General features: G+C 48.6%; 8 protein-coding genes; 3 read left to right on the plus strand and 5 right to left on the minus strand.

Annotated features, from left to right (window-relative positions):
* Positions 1–922: 922 nt before the first annotated feature.
* On the plus strand, positions 923–1,684 carry GSBLH_T00000498001 (UAA transporter; the record flags this gene model as incomplete). The annotated part of the gene is made up of 4 exons (XM_013038713.1): positions 923–959; positions 988–1,047; positions 1,079–1,344; positions 1,376–1,684. The coding sequence occupies 4 exons, from the start codon at positions 923–925 to the stop codon at positions 1,682–1,684; spliced, it is 672 nt and encodes a 223-aa protein (XP_012894167.1).
* An 840-nt stretch (positions 1,685–2,524) lies between these two features.
* On the minus strand, positions 2,525–3,490 carry GSBLH_T00000499001 (uncharacterized protein; the record flags this gene model as incomplete). The annotated part of the gene is made up of 1 exon (XM_013038714.1): positions 2,525–3,490. One exon carries the CDS (start codon positions 3,488–3,490, stop codon positions 2,525–2,527), a length of 966 nt encoding a protein of 321 aa, XP_012894168.1.
* A 374-nt stretch (positions 3,491–3,864) lies between these two features.
* On the minus strand, positions 3,865–4,194 carry GSBLH_T00006075001 (uncharacterized protein; the record flags this gene model as incomplete). Its single annotated transcript, XM_013038715.1, has 2 exons — positions 3,865–4,091; positions 4,122–4,194. 2 exons carry the CDS (start codon positions 4,192–4,194, stop codon positions 3,865–3,867), a joined length of 300 nt encoding a protein of 99 aa, XP_012894169.1.
* Positions 4,195–4,605: 411 nt separating this feature from the next.
* GSBLH_T00000500001 (uncharacterized protein) lies at positions 4,606–6,260 on the minus strand (the record flags this gene model as incomplete). Its single annotated transcript, XM_013038716.1, has 5 exons — positions 4,606–4,750; positions 4,781–5,435; positions 5,468–6,033; positions 6,068–6,205; positions 6,244–6,260. The coding sequence occupies 5 exons, from the start codon at positions 6,258–6,260 to the stop codon at positions 4,606–4,608; spliced, it is 1,521 nt and encodes a 506-aa protein (XP_012894170.1).
* A 292-nt stretch (positions 6,261–6,552) lies between these two features.
* GSBLH_T00000501001 (uncharacterized protein) lies at positions 6,553–7,832 on the minus strand (the record flags this gene model as incomplete). The annotated part of the gene is made up of 7 exons (XM_013038717.1): positions 6,553–6,873; positions 6,902–6,971; positions 7,003–7,100; positions 7,132–7,276; positions 7,307–7,569; positions 7,600–7,686; positions 7,716–7,832. 7 exons carry the CDS (start codon positions 7,830–7,832, stop codon positions 6,553–6,555), a joined length of 1,101 nt encoding a protein of 366 aa, XP_012894171.1.
* A 503-nt stretch (positions 7,833–8,335) lies between these two features.
* GSBLH_T00000503001 (uncharacterized protein) lies at positions 8,336–10,340 on the plus strand (the record flags this gene model as incomplete). XM_013038718.1 has 7 exons in its annotated part: positions 8,336–8,453; positions 8,485–8,547; positions 8,580–8,707; positions 8,739–8,812; positions 8,844–9,030; positions 9,061–9,134; positions 9,166–10,340. The coding sequence occupies exons 1-7, from the start codon at positions 8,388–8,390 to the stop codon at positions 10,338–10,340; spliced, it is 1,767 nt and encodes a 588-aa protein (XP_012894172.1). The 5' UTR covers positions 8,336–8,387.
* Positions 10,341–10,450: 110 nt separating this feature from the next.
* Positions 10,451–12,032, minus strand: GSBLH_T00000504001 (uncharacterized protein). XM_013038719.1 has 7 exons: positions 11,984–12,032; positions 11,911–11,952; positions 11,688–11,879; positions 11,602–11,657; positions 11,165–11,569; positions 10,875–11,122; positions 10,451–10,850 (listed from the first exon to the last, which is right to left on the minus strand). Exons 1-7 carry the CDS (start codon positions 12,017–12,019, stop codon positions 10,465–10,467), a joined length of 1,365 nt encoding a protein of 454 aa, XP_012894173.1. The 5' UTR covers positions 12,020–12,032; the 3' UTR covers positions 10,451–10,464.
* Positions 12,033–14,018: 1,986 nt separating this feature from the next.
* On the plus strand, positions 14,019–16,054 carry GSBLH_T00006966001 (uncharacterized protein; the record flags this gene model as incomplete). Its single annotated transcript, XM_013038720.1, is given in 11 exon segments — positions 14,019–14,162; positions 14,196–14,298; positions 14,328–14,440; positions 14,451–14,582; positions 14,624–14,692; positions 14,723–15,022; positions 15,027–15,153; positions 15,166–15,293; positions 15,323–15,945; positions 15,975–16,026; positions 16,031–16,054. Coding segments are annotated over 11 exon segments (1,815 nt in total).
* Positions 16,055–16,201: the final 147 nt, after the last annotated feature.

A 16,201-nucleotide genomic window follows, 5' to 3' on the forward strand; every position in this document is an offset into this window, starting at 1 on the left:
TGTCGAAACGATGCCCACTTTCTGGCGGATATCGGTCTTCCTCAGGCTTTTCACCGTTGGCGTTATTCATACTCTTATCCAGAGCATACGTTAACGAAAATTCTCCAGGTTTTCCAGACATTTAACTCAGAATTGACAATATGTTCCTTATGGTTCGATATTAAAACATACAAATAATCGCGGAAACTCACAAAAATGATAAAATAGGCATGATTTTTGCACTTTTTCCTATTTGTTATTTGAAATGGATTTACAATATTACAAAAAGCTTGTTTTTGCTATTCTCGGCATCTACTCCATATATTTATGCTTTGGGCTTGTCCAGGAAAAGATGTTTGTCTGTACACTGGCTTTTACGTAGATATCGATATGTCAGTCCGAGTGGAGCCCGATTTGAATACACTTCTGTGCTTCTTTTGATACAGACAATCATCAACTACACCATAGCATCGCTAAGTATGATTCGGATGATTTTTATGATTATAGTATTGAGTATTACAGGGAAAGAAAACAAGAAGTTCAGTCTACAGATTCCGAAGAAGGATCTTGTGGGAAGAATGGCAATATATAGAGTAAAAGACAAAGAGTAGGATTTATTCATGAAAAAAAGAGCATAGTGAGGAATGTATTATTCGCGATGTTGATGAGAAATCTGGCGTTGTACTACTCTCGTTTAGTATGTTTGGAAAGGACACATACAACAAACCCGTGAAAGATGTGGAGGTTTTCCTGTGTTATCTTTTTCGATCGTGTAGCACATTCACTTCAGAAGGGATGTACTTTCGGATTACTGGATCTACGGTGTCTGCTACACTTTGGCAATGATATTTTCGAATAATGCCTTAAAGGTATTTTCTGAAATAACGAGCTCAATTTGCAGCATGTTACTTATCCGACACAAGTCCTAGCGAAGTCGTGTAAAATGATCCCTGTGATGCTCGCGGGCACGCTCTTTGGAAGTAGTTCTACGGTCCATATTTTCCATAGCCCGTAAATATTCCATCCGGAAGTATATCAGTGTCCTCATCATGACGGTGGGCATCATCTGTACTCTCTCTTCTTTCCCCTGCTTTCCTAGTGTTCCAGCTTCTGAGCAACAAAAAGAAGGTGAGCACGTCCTCGAACAGCAACCTCGGTCTGCTCCTCCTTGTACTTTCTCTCTGCATGGACGGCGTCTGCGGCATGCAGCAGGACGTCGTCGTTCCTCGCTTCAAACCCTCCAGCTTCCGCCTGCAAGTCATGCTCAACGTCTACGGCATGATGATCGCGCTGGTGGCCTCTCTGTTCAGCCAGGAGCTTCTTCCCGGGCTGCGTTTCCTCCTCGAAAACCGCGTCTGCTTGCTGGTAGCGCCGCGCTTCGCTCGTTGAATCGTAGTACTGCCTGGTGTACGGCGTGTGCAGCTCGGTGGGGCAGATGTTCATCCTCTTCACGGTGCGGCATTTCGCGCCGCTGGTGCTGTCGACGATCACCACGACGCGCAAGTTCTTCAGCATTCTGCTCTCCGTGGTATTTATGGGCAACGAAATCACCTGGGGACAGGTAGATTGGAGCTGGTGCTTCCTGAGCTCTCTAGTGGGTCGGCGTCTGCCTCGTGTTCTTCGGAATCGCCTTCGACAAGCTGGCGCGCGGCAAGGAAAAGCGGGATTGCGCTGTTTGTTCCATCAAACACAACAAATCGAATGAAGCACCGACAGCAGCTTCTCCGCCGAGCAGCTCGTTTTGGTCAATGCTGGCAACTCCCCGTGCCGTACCTCCGTTCCCCCAGTTCCCCCAGTTTCCCCAGTCCCCAAAGTTTCCCCGGTTTCCCCGGTTTCCCCGGTTTCGGTACGTCTCGCGCGTCTGGCCTCCGCTTCGTCGCCTGGCGTCGTTTCTGCCTCGCTCTGCGCAGCGAATCGCGCGGGCACTTGCTCCAACTCCGCGAGGCAGCGGTCCGAATCGTTCAGTAAAAACTCCGCCAGCGCGAAAATCTGCTGGGACGAGAGAAAGGAGGTCATCATGGAGAACAGCCCGCTGGCTTCCTCCGTCGTCGTTTCGGTGAGGCTCTGCAGCTCTGCGAGCAAACTAGGCGTCAACGACTCCTCGAACGCGGACTGCGAAGCGGAAGTGAGGCTTGCCGCGGGAGTCATCAACGGGCTCGATCGCATCACCATCCCGCTCAGTTTCTGGTAGTTCAGCGTGCAGATCTGCCGGATTTTGGCCTCCTGCTCGGGCCCCAGCTTGAAGTACGAGATGAACTTCGGCCAGAACGAGAAGGCGCCGCTGCACTGAACCTTCCCGCCATCGCGTACCTGAAATCGGAGGGATGCTTCGGCTCGTTGTTGACGACCTTCCGGCTGCCCGAAACCGTCTGAATGCATTCGGTGTACCGTCGAAAAAACACGGGATCCTGCGATGAAGCCTCCCCTCCGCTTCCTACGCGCGAAATCAGCCACAGCGTGAAGCGGCTGTAGAACGGACAGCACAGCGATTTCAGCTCGTTCCAGACGAACAGGCTGTGCTCCTGCAGCTCCACGCTTTTCGGATTCAGCAGCGCAAGCAAGCGGCGCGTCGCCTGGTCTTCCTACAATTCACGCCGCTGCCAAAGCGAACGCTCGCGTTTTGATGGTAATAACACGCGTACACTTGCTCCCGGAAACTCGCCGCGATCCGATCCAATCGGTTTCGCTTCTCCGTGTCCAGCTCCTGAATGATTTCGCTCACCTTGCTGTCCAGAAGCTGCTGATATTGCTTTCGACGCTTCCGACTTTTGCGCGCCGATTCGCGGTTTCGCTCCATTTTCTCGCGCTTTTTGTCTTCCGGTCGCTGTGGAACCGCGCTTTTCTCCGGTTCCACGGTTCCACTTTCTTTGTAGCTCGAGTCGTCCAGCGTGGGCGCAAGAAACGGACCTGTCGCTATCCCCGCGGAACTCGATACGCCCACCGACGCAGACGACGTCGGGAGTTTCTGCGATAAAATGGAGGGGAAACCCCCCTGCGGATGGACAGCATAGTTCAACCCGCTGACTACACTCACACACAGCTCCTGTGTTCTACAATCGTGTTCCATCACGGAAAGCTCGCTAATTCTGCCATTCCCAAAATCGAGGTCTTCGCGAACAGGAGGCATTTCGTTGAAAAACTGGTTGAAAAAGGAGGGATCGCGGCTGCTTTCGCGATCGGGTTTATCGACAAGATCGGGCTGACCCGATTCATTGAATGATACAGGCATATTGGTGTTGGATTGTCCCCAATCTGTAGTAAGCGAGGATTCTCCGACTCCGAAGGGAGGAAATAAACTTACACTGCTGGCTGTTTGCCGAATTGAAGGAAGCTGACTCGAAACTAAACGATTGGAAAAGGAATTGCGAGAGTCGTTGGCCGCATAGGGATCCGTATACATGTTCTCTGCAGACTCAAATACCGCAGAAGGACGGTTAGTTCCCATCATTAAGCCCGAGCTCAGAAAGAATTGACTGCCCATCGATAGCCGCAATGGAGATAAGTTTTCCATGCTGCGTCTCCCCTATATATTCAAATGGCTCCTTTCTCCTACGTCCAGTTTGTCATCACCTAGATTAAGCGGTTCGGCTCCATCAATTTTTGGAACTTTCGATGAATGGGTTCCTCCACCGAAAAAAGAACTATCCGGATAGCCCTCAGAAGCGCGATCAGTAGATATGATGGAAAAACTCCCATCTATAATTAAATATTGCATTAGAAACCAATACTCATCTGCTGACCATTTTGGTTTCCAGAATTGTGATTGCCCGACATATCACCCGGTTGCAAGGGTGGAGTCTGACTATGAGTACTCATCTTGACCTGGAAGTTGCTTTTTTAAAAAAGCGATTCAAAAATCGGTCAAACAAACACACAATGACAACTTTACCAATAACTACTCACTGTAGGGAAATACACATTTTCTAGTTGTAAAATAAGGCGGTACGCCGAGTTTCCGTTCTGATAGTAGCGAGGAAGATACTCTGTGCGTCGGAACCCAAGGCTCTCGTACAAATTCAATGCGCCGATATTATCCACCTCTGTTTCGAGATAGCATTCACTAAATTTCAAACGGATCATCTCGTTAATGGAGCGAATTGTTAAAGCTCTCGCTGGAAGTCAGACAAAAGTCACAGAAATACCAATTCCTTTGCCTCTGTATTCAGGAATCACTGACAGCATTCCAATATATCCAAGGGGACGTTTTACAGACATATCAAGCATACAGACGCATACGCCCACCATTTTTCCATCTTGGTTTCTCGCCTACAGCATCAAAAACAGGAAAAACACGAACAGTCCAGGTAATACTGGTAACACTCCTCAGAAAGAAATGGTATGTGAACGACGAATAAGACTCGCTCAGTATCGAATCATTTAGCTCTTTAATTTCCGAAACCTCCTCATTTCCCTGAAACTTGTGAAAGGAGATCCCTTCGATCTCAATCTCCTCAGGCATGGGCAGAAGCGCAGTAGTCTCTTCCATCCCACAATACGAACACCAACTCAAAATGTATCTAACAAACACTCGTCGTAATTCACTGTTCCCTCTTCCATCGTCTTACAAACTACCCTTCCTTACTCCCTGCCTACATCGAGCTACCACTCACCCCCCTCTTGTCTCCCCTACCTGGCTCCACTCTTCTCCAGATCCTCCCACTTGTTAATCATCAGGCGCGAGCAGGCCGACAGCGAGGCCTCCATTATCTTGCTGTTCTCGCTCGCCAGAAGCGCCATCACCTTCTCCTTCCCATGGAACTGCGCGACGATCCTACCTCTCACCCTCTCCCCCATCGCTCACTTTCGTCCATTGGGATAATAGCACGCGAAGGCGCTCAGATCGTGACAGGCGATGCACACCGTGTCCACGTCCTTGCTCCCCAGACACTCAATCAGCTTTTTGATCAGTTTGAAGTCCTCCAGCTCGAACGCGCGCACGTTCTCCTTCCAGAAATCGTCGGTGTGGCGCGGACCGGCGTGCAGAAGCCCGGTCTCCAGCTCCTTCACGTAGAGATCGAAGGAGGTCAGCATGTCGTAGTTCGCGTTCAGCACGTCCAGCACGACCTTCAAGGTCTCGCTGATATCGTGGTCCTTGAACATGCGCTGGTTGAGCAGGTTCAGCTTTCGGATCGCACCGCAGGCGATGAGATCCTCGACGAGTTCAGGGAGCTTGATGAGATTCTGCACGATGCTCACGATCACGCGGATGATCTTCTCGCTGTTGTACGTGTTCAGACTCTCCGCGAGACGCTCCACCACGTTCAGATGCTTCTTGCCGAAGAGCGGGAGCGTGTCGGGCAGGAAGGAGATCATCCAGATGCACAGCAGCAGCTCGTAGACGAACTGCACGGCGTTGGTGACACAGAGATCGAACAGAGTGCTCAAACTGCCATTCAAGCGATCGTCCGGACTTACATCGACAGCAGATTCGACTGCACCGCGACCACTCGGTTCGGCTTGTAGCGCAGATACATCTAGAGGCAAACACGCGACGCACTGCCTACGGCGAGGCCGGAAATCACAAGCAGACTGTCCATTTCGTCCATGGATTTCTGGGAAACCGCCGAGAAGGAGGACAGAACGAACGAAAGGAACGTCGACCGCAGCGTGGCTTGGGGATTCGAAGCCTCCGCAGATTCCGCGGACTCCACAGGCTCCACAGGCTCCTCAGAGAGAGAGACAGAGCAGAGGAAGCCGGAGAGAAGGACAATCAAGCGACGAGTGGATTCGGTTCGGTCGCTTGGAACGGAAGACACGGGCGTCTGCATACTGCCCAGCTCGTGCATTTTCTCGTTCAGAATTGTGCACAGGGCCGACAGATTTGACACGGAAAGGATACTAGCGCTGTACTTGTTGTCATAGTTGAAGATCTTTTCAAGAAGCAACAAGGTCTGACGAATCGTGTTCTTATTTGTCTCTCCCTTTAGGATGAGGATCAGAGCATCCACTGCAACAACAATGCTCTTCGCATCGGTTGTCGCTTCAGTGGAACTCAATTTCTCGATCGCCTTCACCTGATCCTCCGAAAGCAATGATGTTTCGGTCTCTCCGTGCCTACGAGAGTGAGATCCTCCTCCTAATTTCAAACAATGAGAATTTCGACCAGTTGAAGGAAGTGGTATCTTCTACTTCTCTTGATTTATCATCTTCAACAGAACCGAGTACAATTCGATCCGAACGAACGTTAAGACCTAGCAATTCCTCCAAATCGAAGGTTTTCTTTGCTCTACAAAATTAATCTCTTCAAATTCGACATCTCCTTACTTGCTGCTTTGACTCATAATTCCTTAAGGCTGCAGAATCTGCGACTAAGTAATCATAATTCGTAGAAACAGAGAACCATTTTCAGAAGAACCCGACAGTTTCGCATCAGAACCGCGGGATACCGCTAATTCCATTCTCCTTTATTCTTGTGTTTCAAACAAAAAGAAATAGTATGATCCGCTTTAAAAACACATTCACTACAGGTCACTATCCAGATCTTCGAGATCCTCCGAACTCCTTCGTGACTTGTTCACACCATGGTTCAGCAGTGCGTCAATGAACGCAGTCTGCGAACTACTTTCACTGTAGCTATACGCAGCCTTTCCCGTCGCCTGCACTCGCGTCATCGCCCGTTTGAAGTCCTTGATCTATTTTGAACCTTTCATCCGCATTATCTACATTCATTCTGCGCACTGGAGCGTCCATTCGAATATCGCAGAGACGCATTCCATTCCTGCGACTTTCATCGATCATCTCGCGAATCGGATAGATGCAGGCGGTCTTACACAGCTCATTCAAATCACTTCCGCTATAGGAATCGGTAATCGCAGCGAGTTCCTTAATGCACTCCTCATCCACGACTTCGTTCTTCAGAATCAGCCGCAAAATCGATTCTCGCTGCTGTTTACTCTATTTCACACTCCACGCTCGATGCTACAGGGAGATCCACCAGGAAGGTGCATGGCAGTCTTCGAAGGAAAGCCTTATCGATATCCCATGGCCGATTTCTGCATAAAACGAAAAGCGACCAGAACGTACGTGGCACCCACAACGACAATTCCGTACTGATTGTTCGTGTTCTCGGAGAGCATTCCGTCCCAGAGCTGCAGGAACTCCGATTTCATTTGAGCATTGGCCTACAATGAAGGAGACGATCACAAGAAAAACCTCGTCGTTCCCTCGGCCACGCGCACTGAGGAAAATATCGACTTCGTCGATGAAGAGAATACAGGGAGACAACTTTCGACACATTGAAAAGAGAGCACGGATCAGTTTCTGACTCTCTCCGAAATACATGTTCATTAGAGTGGATCTATCCATAAGAACGCTCACAGAATCGGACAATTGAAGATTGATGAAAGGAACACCGGACTCTTTGGCAAGCGCCTTAGCTAACATCGTCTTTCCAGTGCCAGGAGGACCATACAGCAACACTCCTTTGGGAAGAGAAAAAAGGGAGTGAGAAACAAAAAGTTGGGGCTCTTTGAGCGGTAAAATGATCATGTCTTGGAGCTCTTGTTTGATTTGGTCGATTCCAGCAATATCATCAAACGTAGTCGAAATATGGTCAGGATCAATAACATCCTGCATTACAATCGCTTCGTACTACACGTTCAACATCAAAACCAGTGCGACATTATTCGAAATATCGACTGTTCGTCCCGTTTTCTCCTCTCGCTTGCGTAACCACTCGGAATACGACTTCTTTGCGTTGTCCACATCCTGAGGTGTACAAGTCTCATTAGGCGTACCTTTTTACTCATGTCCATCGCGTCGATCAACTTTTTCGCTAAATAGGCGGACGCAAGTGTTCCACCCAAAGTAACTAGTATGGATGCTATAAGTTCGGCAGTATCTCCTTCAGGCATAGAAATATCAACAGAGAAATATCTGCTATTTTTGCAGCTGTAAAAACAGGAGGAATTTTCAGATAGATTGAAATGTCCGTATATTCGCTTTTCAATATGAGTGTATTACTAATATAAGGGGTCATCAAATTGAACAAGTCCTATTACTTGTTTCCATTCCTTTTTCATATTTTTATACAGTCTTTGGGAGGTTTTCACTCGCGTCCTTGAAAAGGGTAAGTAAATGAGGTTTTATCGAATGTCTGTTTCTATGATGACTTTTTGAGCGTATGTCAGATGCCCATGATGACGTCTTTGAGATCTGAGAAACTAGGCTTGTTTGCAATAGAATGAACTAATGGTGTTTAGAGGACTTTGCGCTGGTAATCGTGTATTTCTTGTGTGTTGTTTGTTTTTATACATGTGTTCATTATCAATACCAATACGGGCTTGATATTGTGGTGCGTTCTGGCGTCGTTCACTGCTTCCTGTGAATCTACCACTATTCCTTTGATGAAGTATACACTCGTTCTTGCTGTATTCTTATTTGCGCTGGCGGTATCCCAGGAATATTCCATGGGAACTTTAGAACAGCCCAAAGCCGATTTGCCTGTTGATGCGGAGTTGGTCATTCAGAACATTGTAATCCTCGGTCCACTTCGTTTACAATTAGTACACTCCTGGAGACTGCACGCAAAAGGCAGTGAAGGGAAATATCGTGAATGTACACTACACTGTAGCCTTCCATCTTTGAATGTAATTTATAAGGGATACCTTTACAAGAATGGCAAGAAATTCGATTCTTCCTTTGACAGAAATACTCCGTTCTCCCTGAAACTTGGAGCAGGACGTGTTATTCGTGGATGGGAAGAGGGTCTTCTCGGCATGTGCCCAGGGTATTTATGTGAATACTCAGTCATTTTGTAGTGAAAAGAGACGTCTTATCATTCCTGCCAATATGGGATATGGCATGAGAGGCGCTGGTGGCGTGATTCCTGGAGGTATGGTTTGTGTCTGGCTGTTATTGTGTAGGCGCTACTCTGGTATTTGACGTGGAATTGGTCTCAATGAAGTGCTTTGTTTGTTTTATCAAATTAATTTGTATATTGGTGGTAGTTATCATGGTCAACCTAACGCTTAATGTTGTCATAATTGTAGCACTTGCCCTCTTCATAGCTACCTCCTGTCTTTTTACATCAGATCGCCCCAACACAATTTCGTATGTTTTTCGTTTTGAAATTGATTGTAGTCATCAATTTAACACAATTTCATATGATATTTCTCCTATAAAACTCTCTCGTGTCAATACTGTGCAAAGGAAACGTATTGTTCATTCAATGTGTTTTAGTGATAGCAGAATTGAATTCTGACGATGCTCCATCTGCTTTTTCGTCGCAAACTCCTTTTCCTTCACGTAGTCCCACGGAGTCACCAAAGACTCAGCTAAGGGAATCTAGAAGCGATCCAACCGTAGTGCCAAGTTCACAAGCGGAAAATCATCCAGTCGTGCCTGACATTAAACCCTCTGGTTTCAAAACTCCTATGAAAGTTGAAGCAACTGTCAATGTTGAACGCAATACTACAAAAGGCTGGGCTCAGGCGTTGCGGTATGCGAAGAGCTTGTTAACCGAGGAGGATCTGTATGTTCCCTTTGAATACAATTGCACGCTGCATTTCGGAGAGAAGGAATGCGCGAAAGGCGATCCCCGTCCCAACTATGTGTACAAATACCACACACACAACACAAAAGAAATCTATCTCATCGTAATCAACCACCACTGGAACATCCTAGCCGCGCTTCCCTTCTTCCGAAACAACTATTTCCGCAAATTCGCCGAGCTCTTCAACTCCGACTTCGACGTCGTGTATCTCGCTCCGGATCCGCAACCTGCTTTCACTGTATGCGCTCACGGACTTCGCGTCGGCGGAGAATACAGCTACTACACACTGACGGTGGCTTATCAGCTGTTCCACGACCTCCAATCGTACAAGTATGCGGGGTATTTCCTAATGAACGACGATGCCTTTCTGGATCCGCTCTATCTGAACATGTACAACCTCTCAGAGAGCCATCACGAGCCAACGCGCACCTACAATCCCCGAGCTCCCTGGTCGTGGAACTCGATGAAAAACATGTTCGGGGTTCCTTATCCGCAAGCCCTGCGCAATGCAGTGGAAGAAGTGGTCGCGATTCCCGCGCTGGAGCGAGTGTGCCGTCTGTCGGATCCGGAGAACACGCGACGAAGCTTGCAGGATTATTTCTATGTGTCGAAGGATGATATCGCGTTGTTTGTGAAGTTGTCCTCGATCTTCTACAAGCATCGTGTCTTTTTAGAGCAAGCGGCGCCGACGATCAATTGGTGTCTCAGCCACAACGCGATCATTACGTGTAACCATAATTTCTGGAAGAATGTGAAGACATGTGTTCACTTGCATCCCATCAAACTTGGATCGCTTCATCAGCAAGGACTTGCGATGGATCATATTACGCGTCGAAACATCACACGTGTAGCTGTTATGTCTTGGTGATCTGTTTCATTTTATTAAGCAAGCAAAGCAAACAAAGCGAGCAAAGCAAACAAGCTCAGGAAGCACACATATAAACAAGCTAAGGAAGCAAGTTTACAAACAAACAGACAAAGAGAATGCTTCTTTATTCTAAATACGACTCCACTTTCTTCTCTCCAAAGAACACTTCTTCCTTCTCCACCAGCAACTCTTCTTCGATCCGCATCAACTCGTTATATTTGCACAGTCGCTCGCTTCGGCACGGCGCTCCGCTCTTAATCCGCTCCGTGTGCAACCCCACGCTCAGATGCGACAAGAAGCAATCCTCCGTCTCTCCGCTGCGATGCGACGCCATCACACTCCACTGCCCCGCCTCGCGACATTTCCTCACGGCCTGGATCGCCTCCGTCACCGATCCGATCTGATTCACCTTCAGCAGCAGCGCATTGCAGCACCCCTTCTCGATCGCGTTCTCAATCCGAAGAATGTTCGTCACCGTCAAATCATCTCCCACGATCGTGATCCCTATCCCTCAGCGCCTCGCCCCATCGCTACGCGACCCCAGCTTCTCCCGCATCGCTCGCCACCCTTCGAAATCGTCCTCGTCGAACCCGTCTTCGATCACTTCTATCGGATATTCCTCCACCAGTTTCTCGTAAAAGCCCAGCAGCGTCGCCGCGTCCACTTTTCCTTCCTCGCCGCTTCCCTTCACCTTCTTCAGCAGGTTGTAGCGCTTCGATTCGCGGTCGTAGAACTCCGACGCCGCCACATCCAGCGCGATCTTCACTTTTCCTTCGTATCCGCTCGCTCGCACGGCGTCCAGGATCAAATCCAGCGCCGTGTACACGCTGTGCATCGCTGGATGGCACGCGTGGCCGCTCTCGCAGTTCGTGATGTTCGGGGCGAAGCCGCCCTCGTCGCCTACGTTCACGGAGTCCGTTCCGTAGCGCTGAGCGATGATTTTCTTCAGCGACTGGTAGACTTCCGAGGCCATGCGCATGGCTTCGCGGAAGTTCGAGGCGCCGACCGGGAGAATCATGAATTCCTGGAAGGCCAGAGCGTTGCCGCTGTGCGCTCCACCGTTAATGATGTTGAATGAAGGGATGGGGAGATGATGTGGCTTGATCGGGTAGTCGGCAAGCGTAGCAATGTAGTCGTACAGAGGCATGTGCGATGCAGCAGCTCCGGCACGGCAGACAGCCATGGACACAGCAAGAATACTGTTGGCTCCTAATTTGGATTTCAAGAATCTGCACGATCAGTGTACAACCTAGAAATATACCCCCATTCGGTTTTCGTGCCATCGAGTTGCTCGACCATAAACTTGTCGATTTCTTCCTATCAATGACGAGAAACAAAAGGTAGCACTTGGTTGAGAGGATCTTTTCCGATCAAAGCAGGAGCAATGATGCTGTTCACATTATGAACTGCCTTCATCACACCCTTGCCATGGTGCTCGGATTTAATTCCGTCACGCAGCTCAAGAGCCTCGTAAATGCCCGTGGAAGCTCCACTTGGAACCGCAGCACGGAACAGACCGAGTTCGGTCTTTAAATCGACCTTTCAGTGAGTACCCCAGAGTAAAAAATACTTCAACAGTAGGATTACCACGACTATCATAGATCTGTCGTGCCTACGATCAAACGTCCAACAATACCTCGTACATAAATGGACTTAATCGTAGTTGCTTCAGGAGCCATGAGAACTAAAAACAAAAAAACTGAGAGAAAGAACAATGAGGAACTTTACAAAGAATTTTCGCATCTTTCATTTCTCAAACAATTCCACTAAACAAATTACAAAGAGGCCACACACGACTTTTCCAGCTCGCAAATCAGCAACTCGCCCATCTCCACGCTCCTTCGCGTCTTCTCATCCTTCATCTTCTCCACAATCTGCTTCACGATTTTCTCATACTCCTCTCCCGTTCCTCCATATTTCCCAAACACCCTCTCCTCAATAATCCTGCACAGAATCACATCTTCCGGACTCTGCAGCACGCCTCGCAACTCCCCCAGCCGTTTCTTCCGTTTTTCCGCGGATTTCGCATCGAACTTCGCATCTACTCTCCACTCTCTTCCCTCCACCCACCCTCCAGCTCGCGCCTCGCCAACTCCTCAAACGACGTCTCCGCGAAATGCCGCTGCAGCTTCCTCTCCAGCAGACTTCGCAGATTCCCCGCGAATTCCCGCACCGTCTCCACACTACATGAAACGCCCGCCCTGCCATCACTTGTGTCGCTCCAGCAACGCGACGATCTTGCACACCACGCAGCGATACGGCTCCGAGAACGTCGAGAACCACTGCGATCAAGCCTCGCAATTATTTCTACCGCGATTCCGTTCTTCAGACCGTTCTTCACGCTCGTTAAAACAGGGACTTCCTCCGCGATTCCCGTCTCGTAGAGTTCTTTTAGAAGGCGTTTCACGTGCAGCATCGCTTCTTCTTCGCTGATTCGATCGAACGTTACTTCCGAACCGCGGGAATTCCCCCCTTTCGACTTCCCGGAACCCGTTTTCCGTTTCTTTGGGGAGATCTTCGCGTCGTCTTCGCCCGGCGATCGACCCAATTGACCCAATTGACCCGATTGACCCGATTGACCCGATTGACCCGATTGACCCGATTGACCTGACATCTGCGACGAAGATCGCAGTAACCGGCTCGCGCCGCGCTTCAGTCCGCGCCGTTCCTCCGGCTCGCCATCGCGACCGCTTTCCCCGCGGCCAAGCGGCTTCCCGTCGCGTTCGGAGGCGGGAGACGAAGACAGAGAGCCGGCTCGGCTGCGTTTCGCGGGGATTCCGGGCTTGCAGACCCCGCAGAGACCGTTCCAAACGCAGTGCGGAACACATTGCTTGTGGTACACTAGATCGGAGAATCGTGGAAACGTGGAACCTGATAGACATTGTGGATTGGTGCATCGGAAGTAGGACTTCTGCTGGAAGTGCGTTTCGGTCTGCGGAACGCCCGGGTCGCCGCATTTGATGCGAATATCGGCACGATCCAAATCATCGATGGGCTTGTTGCAAACGATGCAATAGTCTGAGCGAAGAAGATCGTCATCAACCATGGTAGCTACACGTGATATTCAGTGGGGGAGAAAACGGTAGCGGATACGACAACGTTCAAGTCGAGAAAGCTCGCTATCCTGGGGGTGAGAGAACACTACAACAAACAAATACTCGCTTCGCTCGTAATATAAAGGAAGCGTCGATGCCTTTATTGGCTTTGTAATCGTTGTAATAGTCTTCGAATGGGTAGCAAATATCCTTAACCCCAACAACTTGACTAAAAAATTAAATTAATACGACTCAAATACGATGAATCCCTGTCATCGAAGAATTGGGCAATAAGCCGGTTTTGTGTTTTTTTCTTATTTAGTTTCAACATAGAAGATAAAGATGGAGACAACCACTGAGGATGCAGCACAATTGCTGGCCAAAAAGGATAATCAAAAATTTTCAACCAAACCACTTCTCCGTATCTATTTATTAGACTGTCTACATGCAGTTACAAATGACGAATCACGATGTTAGCGTCATCCTCTCGAAATGGATTGACAATAGTAGTGGAAGGCTCTTCTTTGACTTCCACCTCCCTTTTCTCGGGTTCTGCCTATTTGTTATCGTCAAATCGAAATAGAACCATTATTCTGCCTGATTATTAGAATTCCTAAATTCGATTTTCACAAAGACTTTCAGTATGTTCAGAAAACAAACGGATGTCTTGCTTCAGACAAAGTCTTTCATCAAAAAGAAGGATGCAAATGAGTTGAGAAATCAACTTCAGTATTGCTTCAAAAACTACACGGCTGAGGCAGACAAAGCGGTCTTTTGCAGTTCTGATGTATGAATCGCTGACCGAATCGATTATTTCTAGAAGATTGAGCTCCTTCGTTTTAAGACGGGAGTTTGTGTATACAAAGATAAGACCGGAGAGCCTCTCATCATATTGACAAAGGAAGGACGCTATTACCCGACTAGTACATAAACGTTCGTCTTTTTGACCTAGTATTTGCTCTGTGGAAGGCTCCCACCATTGTTCCCACGATCTACACCAACTCCTATGTCAGCAAGCGAATTATGGACGGAGCCGCTCTCATGGCTCCAGGCATTATCGTTCCTGTATTCGCAGTCGGCGTATCTCACCAATCAGGAGGAAGGACTTCCCTCTCTTCTCCTCAACACGGTCGTATGCATCGCCGTCGAAAATAACCCACTTCCTTTTGCTGTTGGATATATCAGTGTCAACAATTTCCAAGAAGCCGTTTCTTCGGGAGTTTCATTTCTTTCTGCCGTGCATTGTAGAAAGGCCGTGTGATCGAGATTATTCACACAGTCTACGACAGTCTCTACGAAGAGTTTGCTGCCAATCGAGTCCATTTTTGGCGGTATTTTTCATTCTAGTCTTCGCCTCCCGGTTTTTCTCCCCTTGCCATTCTCCCCATTCTCCCCGCGGAACCCGCGGAATCCGCTTCTTCAGCCGAAGAACCCGCGGAACCTGCGGAACCCATGGAATCCTCAGAGCCCACCGAACATGCTGAGAGTCCCGCGGAACTTGATTCGGCTCCCGCCTCTGCGAGTGCGATCCCCGCGGGGAATTCCGTTCCGCCTGATAGTGAAACGCCCTTCAGCGTGAGCGAATCGACGATGGACGAAGAATTCAAAAGCTTGTGTCTCCGCGTAGAATTTGTGGGATCCCACGATGTAGTGTCTGAGCGACGTGAGGGAGGAGGAGCTTCCCATGCAGGTGTCGACGTTCAACAGCAAGTATCTGCGGAAGGCGGAGTATATCAATCGGTTTGCAGCGAGTCCGTATTGTGGAAACGGAGAAAGATGTTGAGGCGTAGATTGCGGCGATGTGGCCGACGCGAAGGGACTGCGATGGGAGAAGACCTCGTTTAAGAAATTGCCCGCACTGATGGCGTGCTTGAGCGAGATGAAGCTGATCACGCTGAAAACCATCGCGAAGCAGTTGGTTCGGATTGGACGGCGGTTTTATTCTAGACAATTCTCTCGCTGAACCAGCAGCATGAGGCTCTGCTGCAGTATCGCGCTTATATCGCCAAGAACAAACGGGAAACTCCCGGAATGGCGAGAAAAGACGACGACGATGACGGAGACGGTCCCGAAGTCTCGCAGAGCGCGCTTTATCGAGTGAGCGGGTTTTTAAAGGGGCTGTTTATGGCGATGGGATGCGATCCTGCGGGGTTGTACTCGCTATCCGATGCTCGGAGAGTTTTGCAGGATTACATAAAGGAACGAGACTTGGTATGCGCTGAGAATCCGCAGAACGTGGTAGATGTTGGGGAGATGGGTGATCGACAGAGACTGGATGAATTACTGGTGGACGCAATTTACAGAGATAAGAAAGTGCCGGAAAATGGATTTCCAATGGAATTGTCAAGAGCGGAGTTGGTGAAATTGTTTACAGAGAGATTACTTCCGTACCATTGCGTTTCTGTGAATGATAAAGTCGTTGTGAAGAAGGGAAAGTGCCAGAAGATCGAGATCGTCACTCAGAAGATGAAGGGGGCCCATCGGGAACTGACATTGGTGTATAACACTTCCGACTTTATGGTAAACACGAAAGAATTGATAACAGCACTGGCGAAAGCATGTGCATCAAGGTAATCCTATTTTCCACTTTGAATGCTAGTTGCTGCGAGAAGAGCGGACCTACAGGAAATTTCATTCAAGTCCAGGGCAAGGTAGCACCCCAAGTTAAGAATGTTCTGATAAAACAGTTTAAGATTCCCTCCAAGCAAATTGACGTTAAAAAGTGAGCGATTTTGGGTTTTTCTCTTTGTTTTATTCACAAATTGATGAGGAAATATAATATTGAGGGGGTACGATTTCCGATTATTTATTTACTGTATAAGTGCA

The sequence above is a fragment of the Blastocystis hominis genome (assembly GCF_000151665.1).
Source record: "Blastocystis hominis, Singapore isolate B (sub-type 7) whole genome shotgun sequence assembly, scaffold_0".
NCBI lineage: Eukaryota > Bigyra > Opalinata > Blastocystidae > Blastocystis > Blastocystis hominis.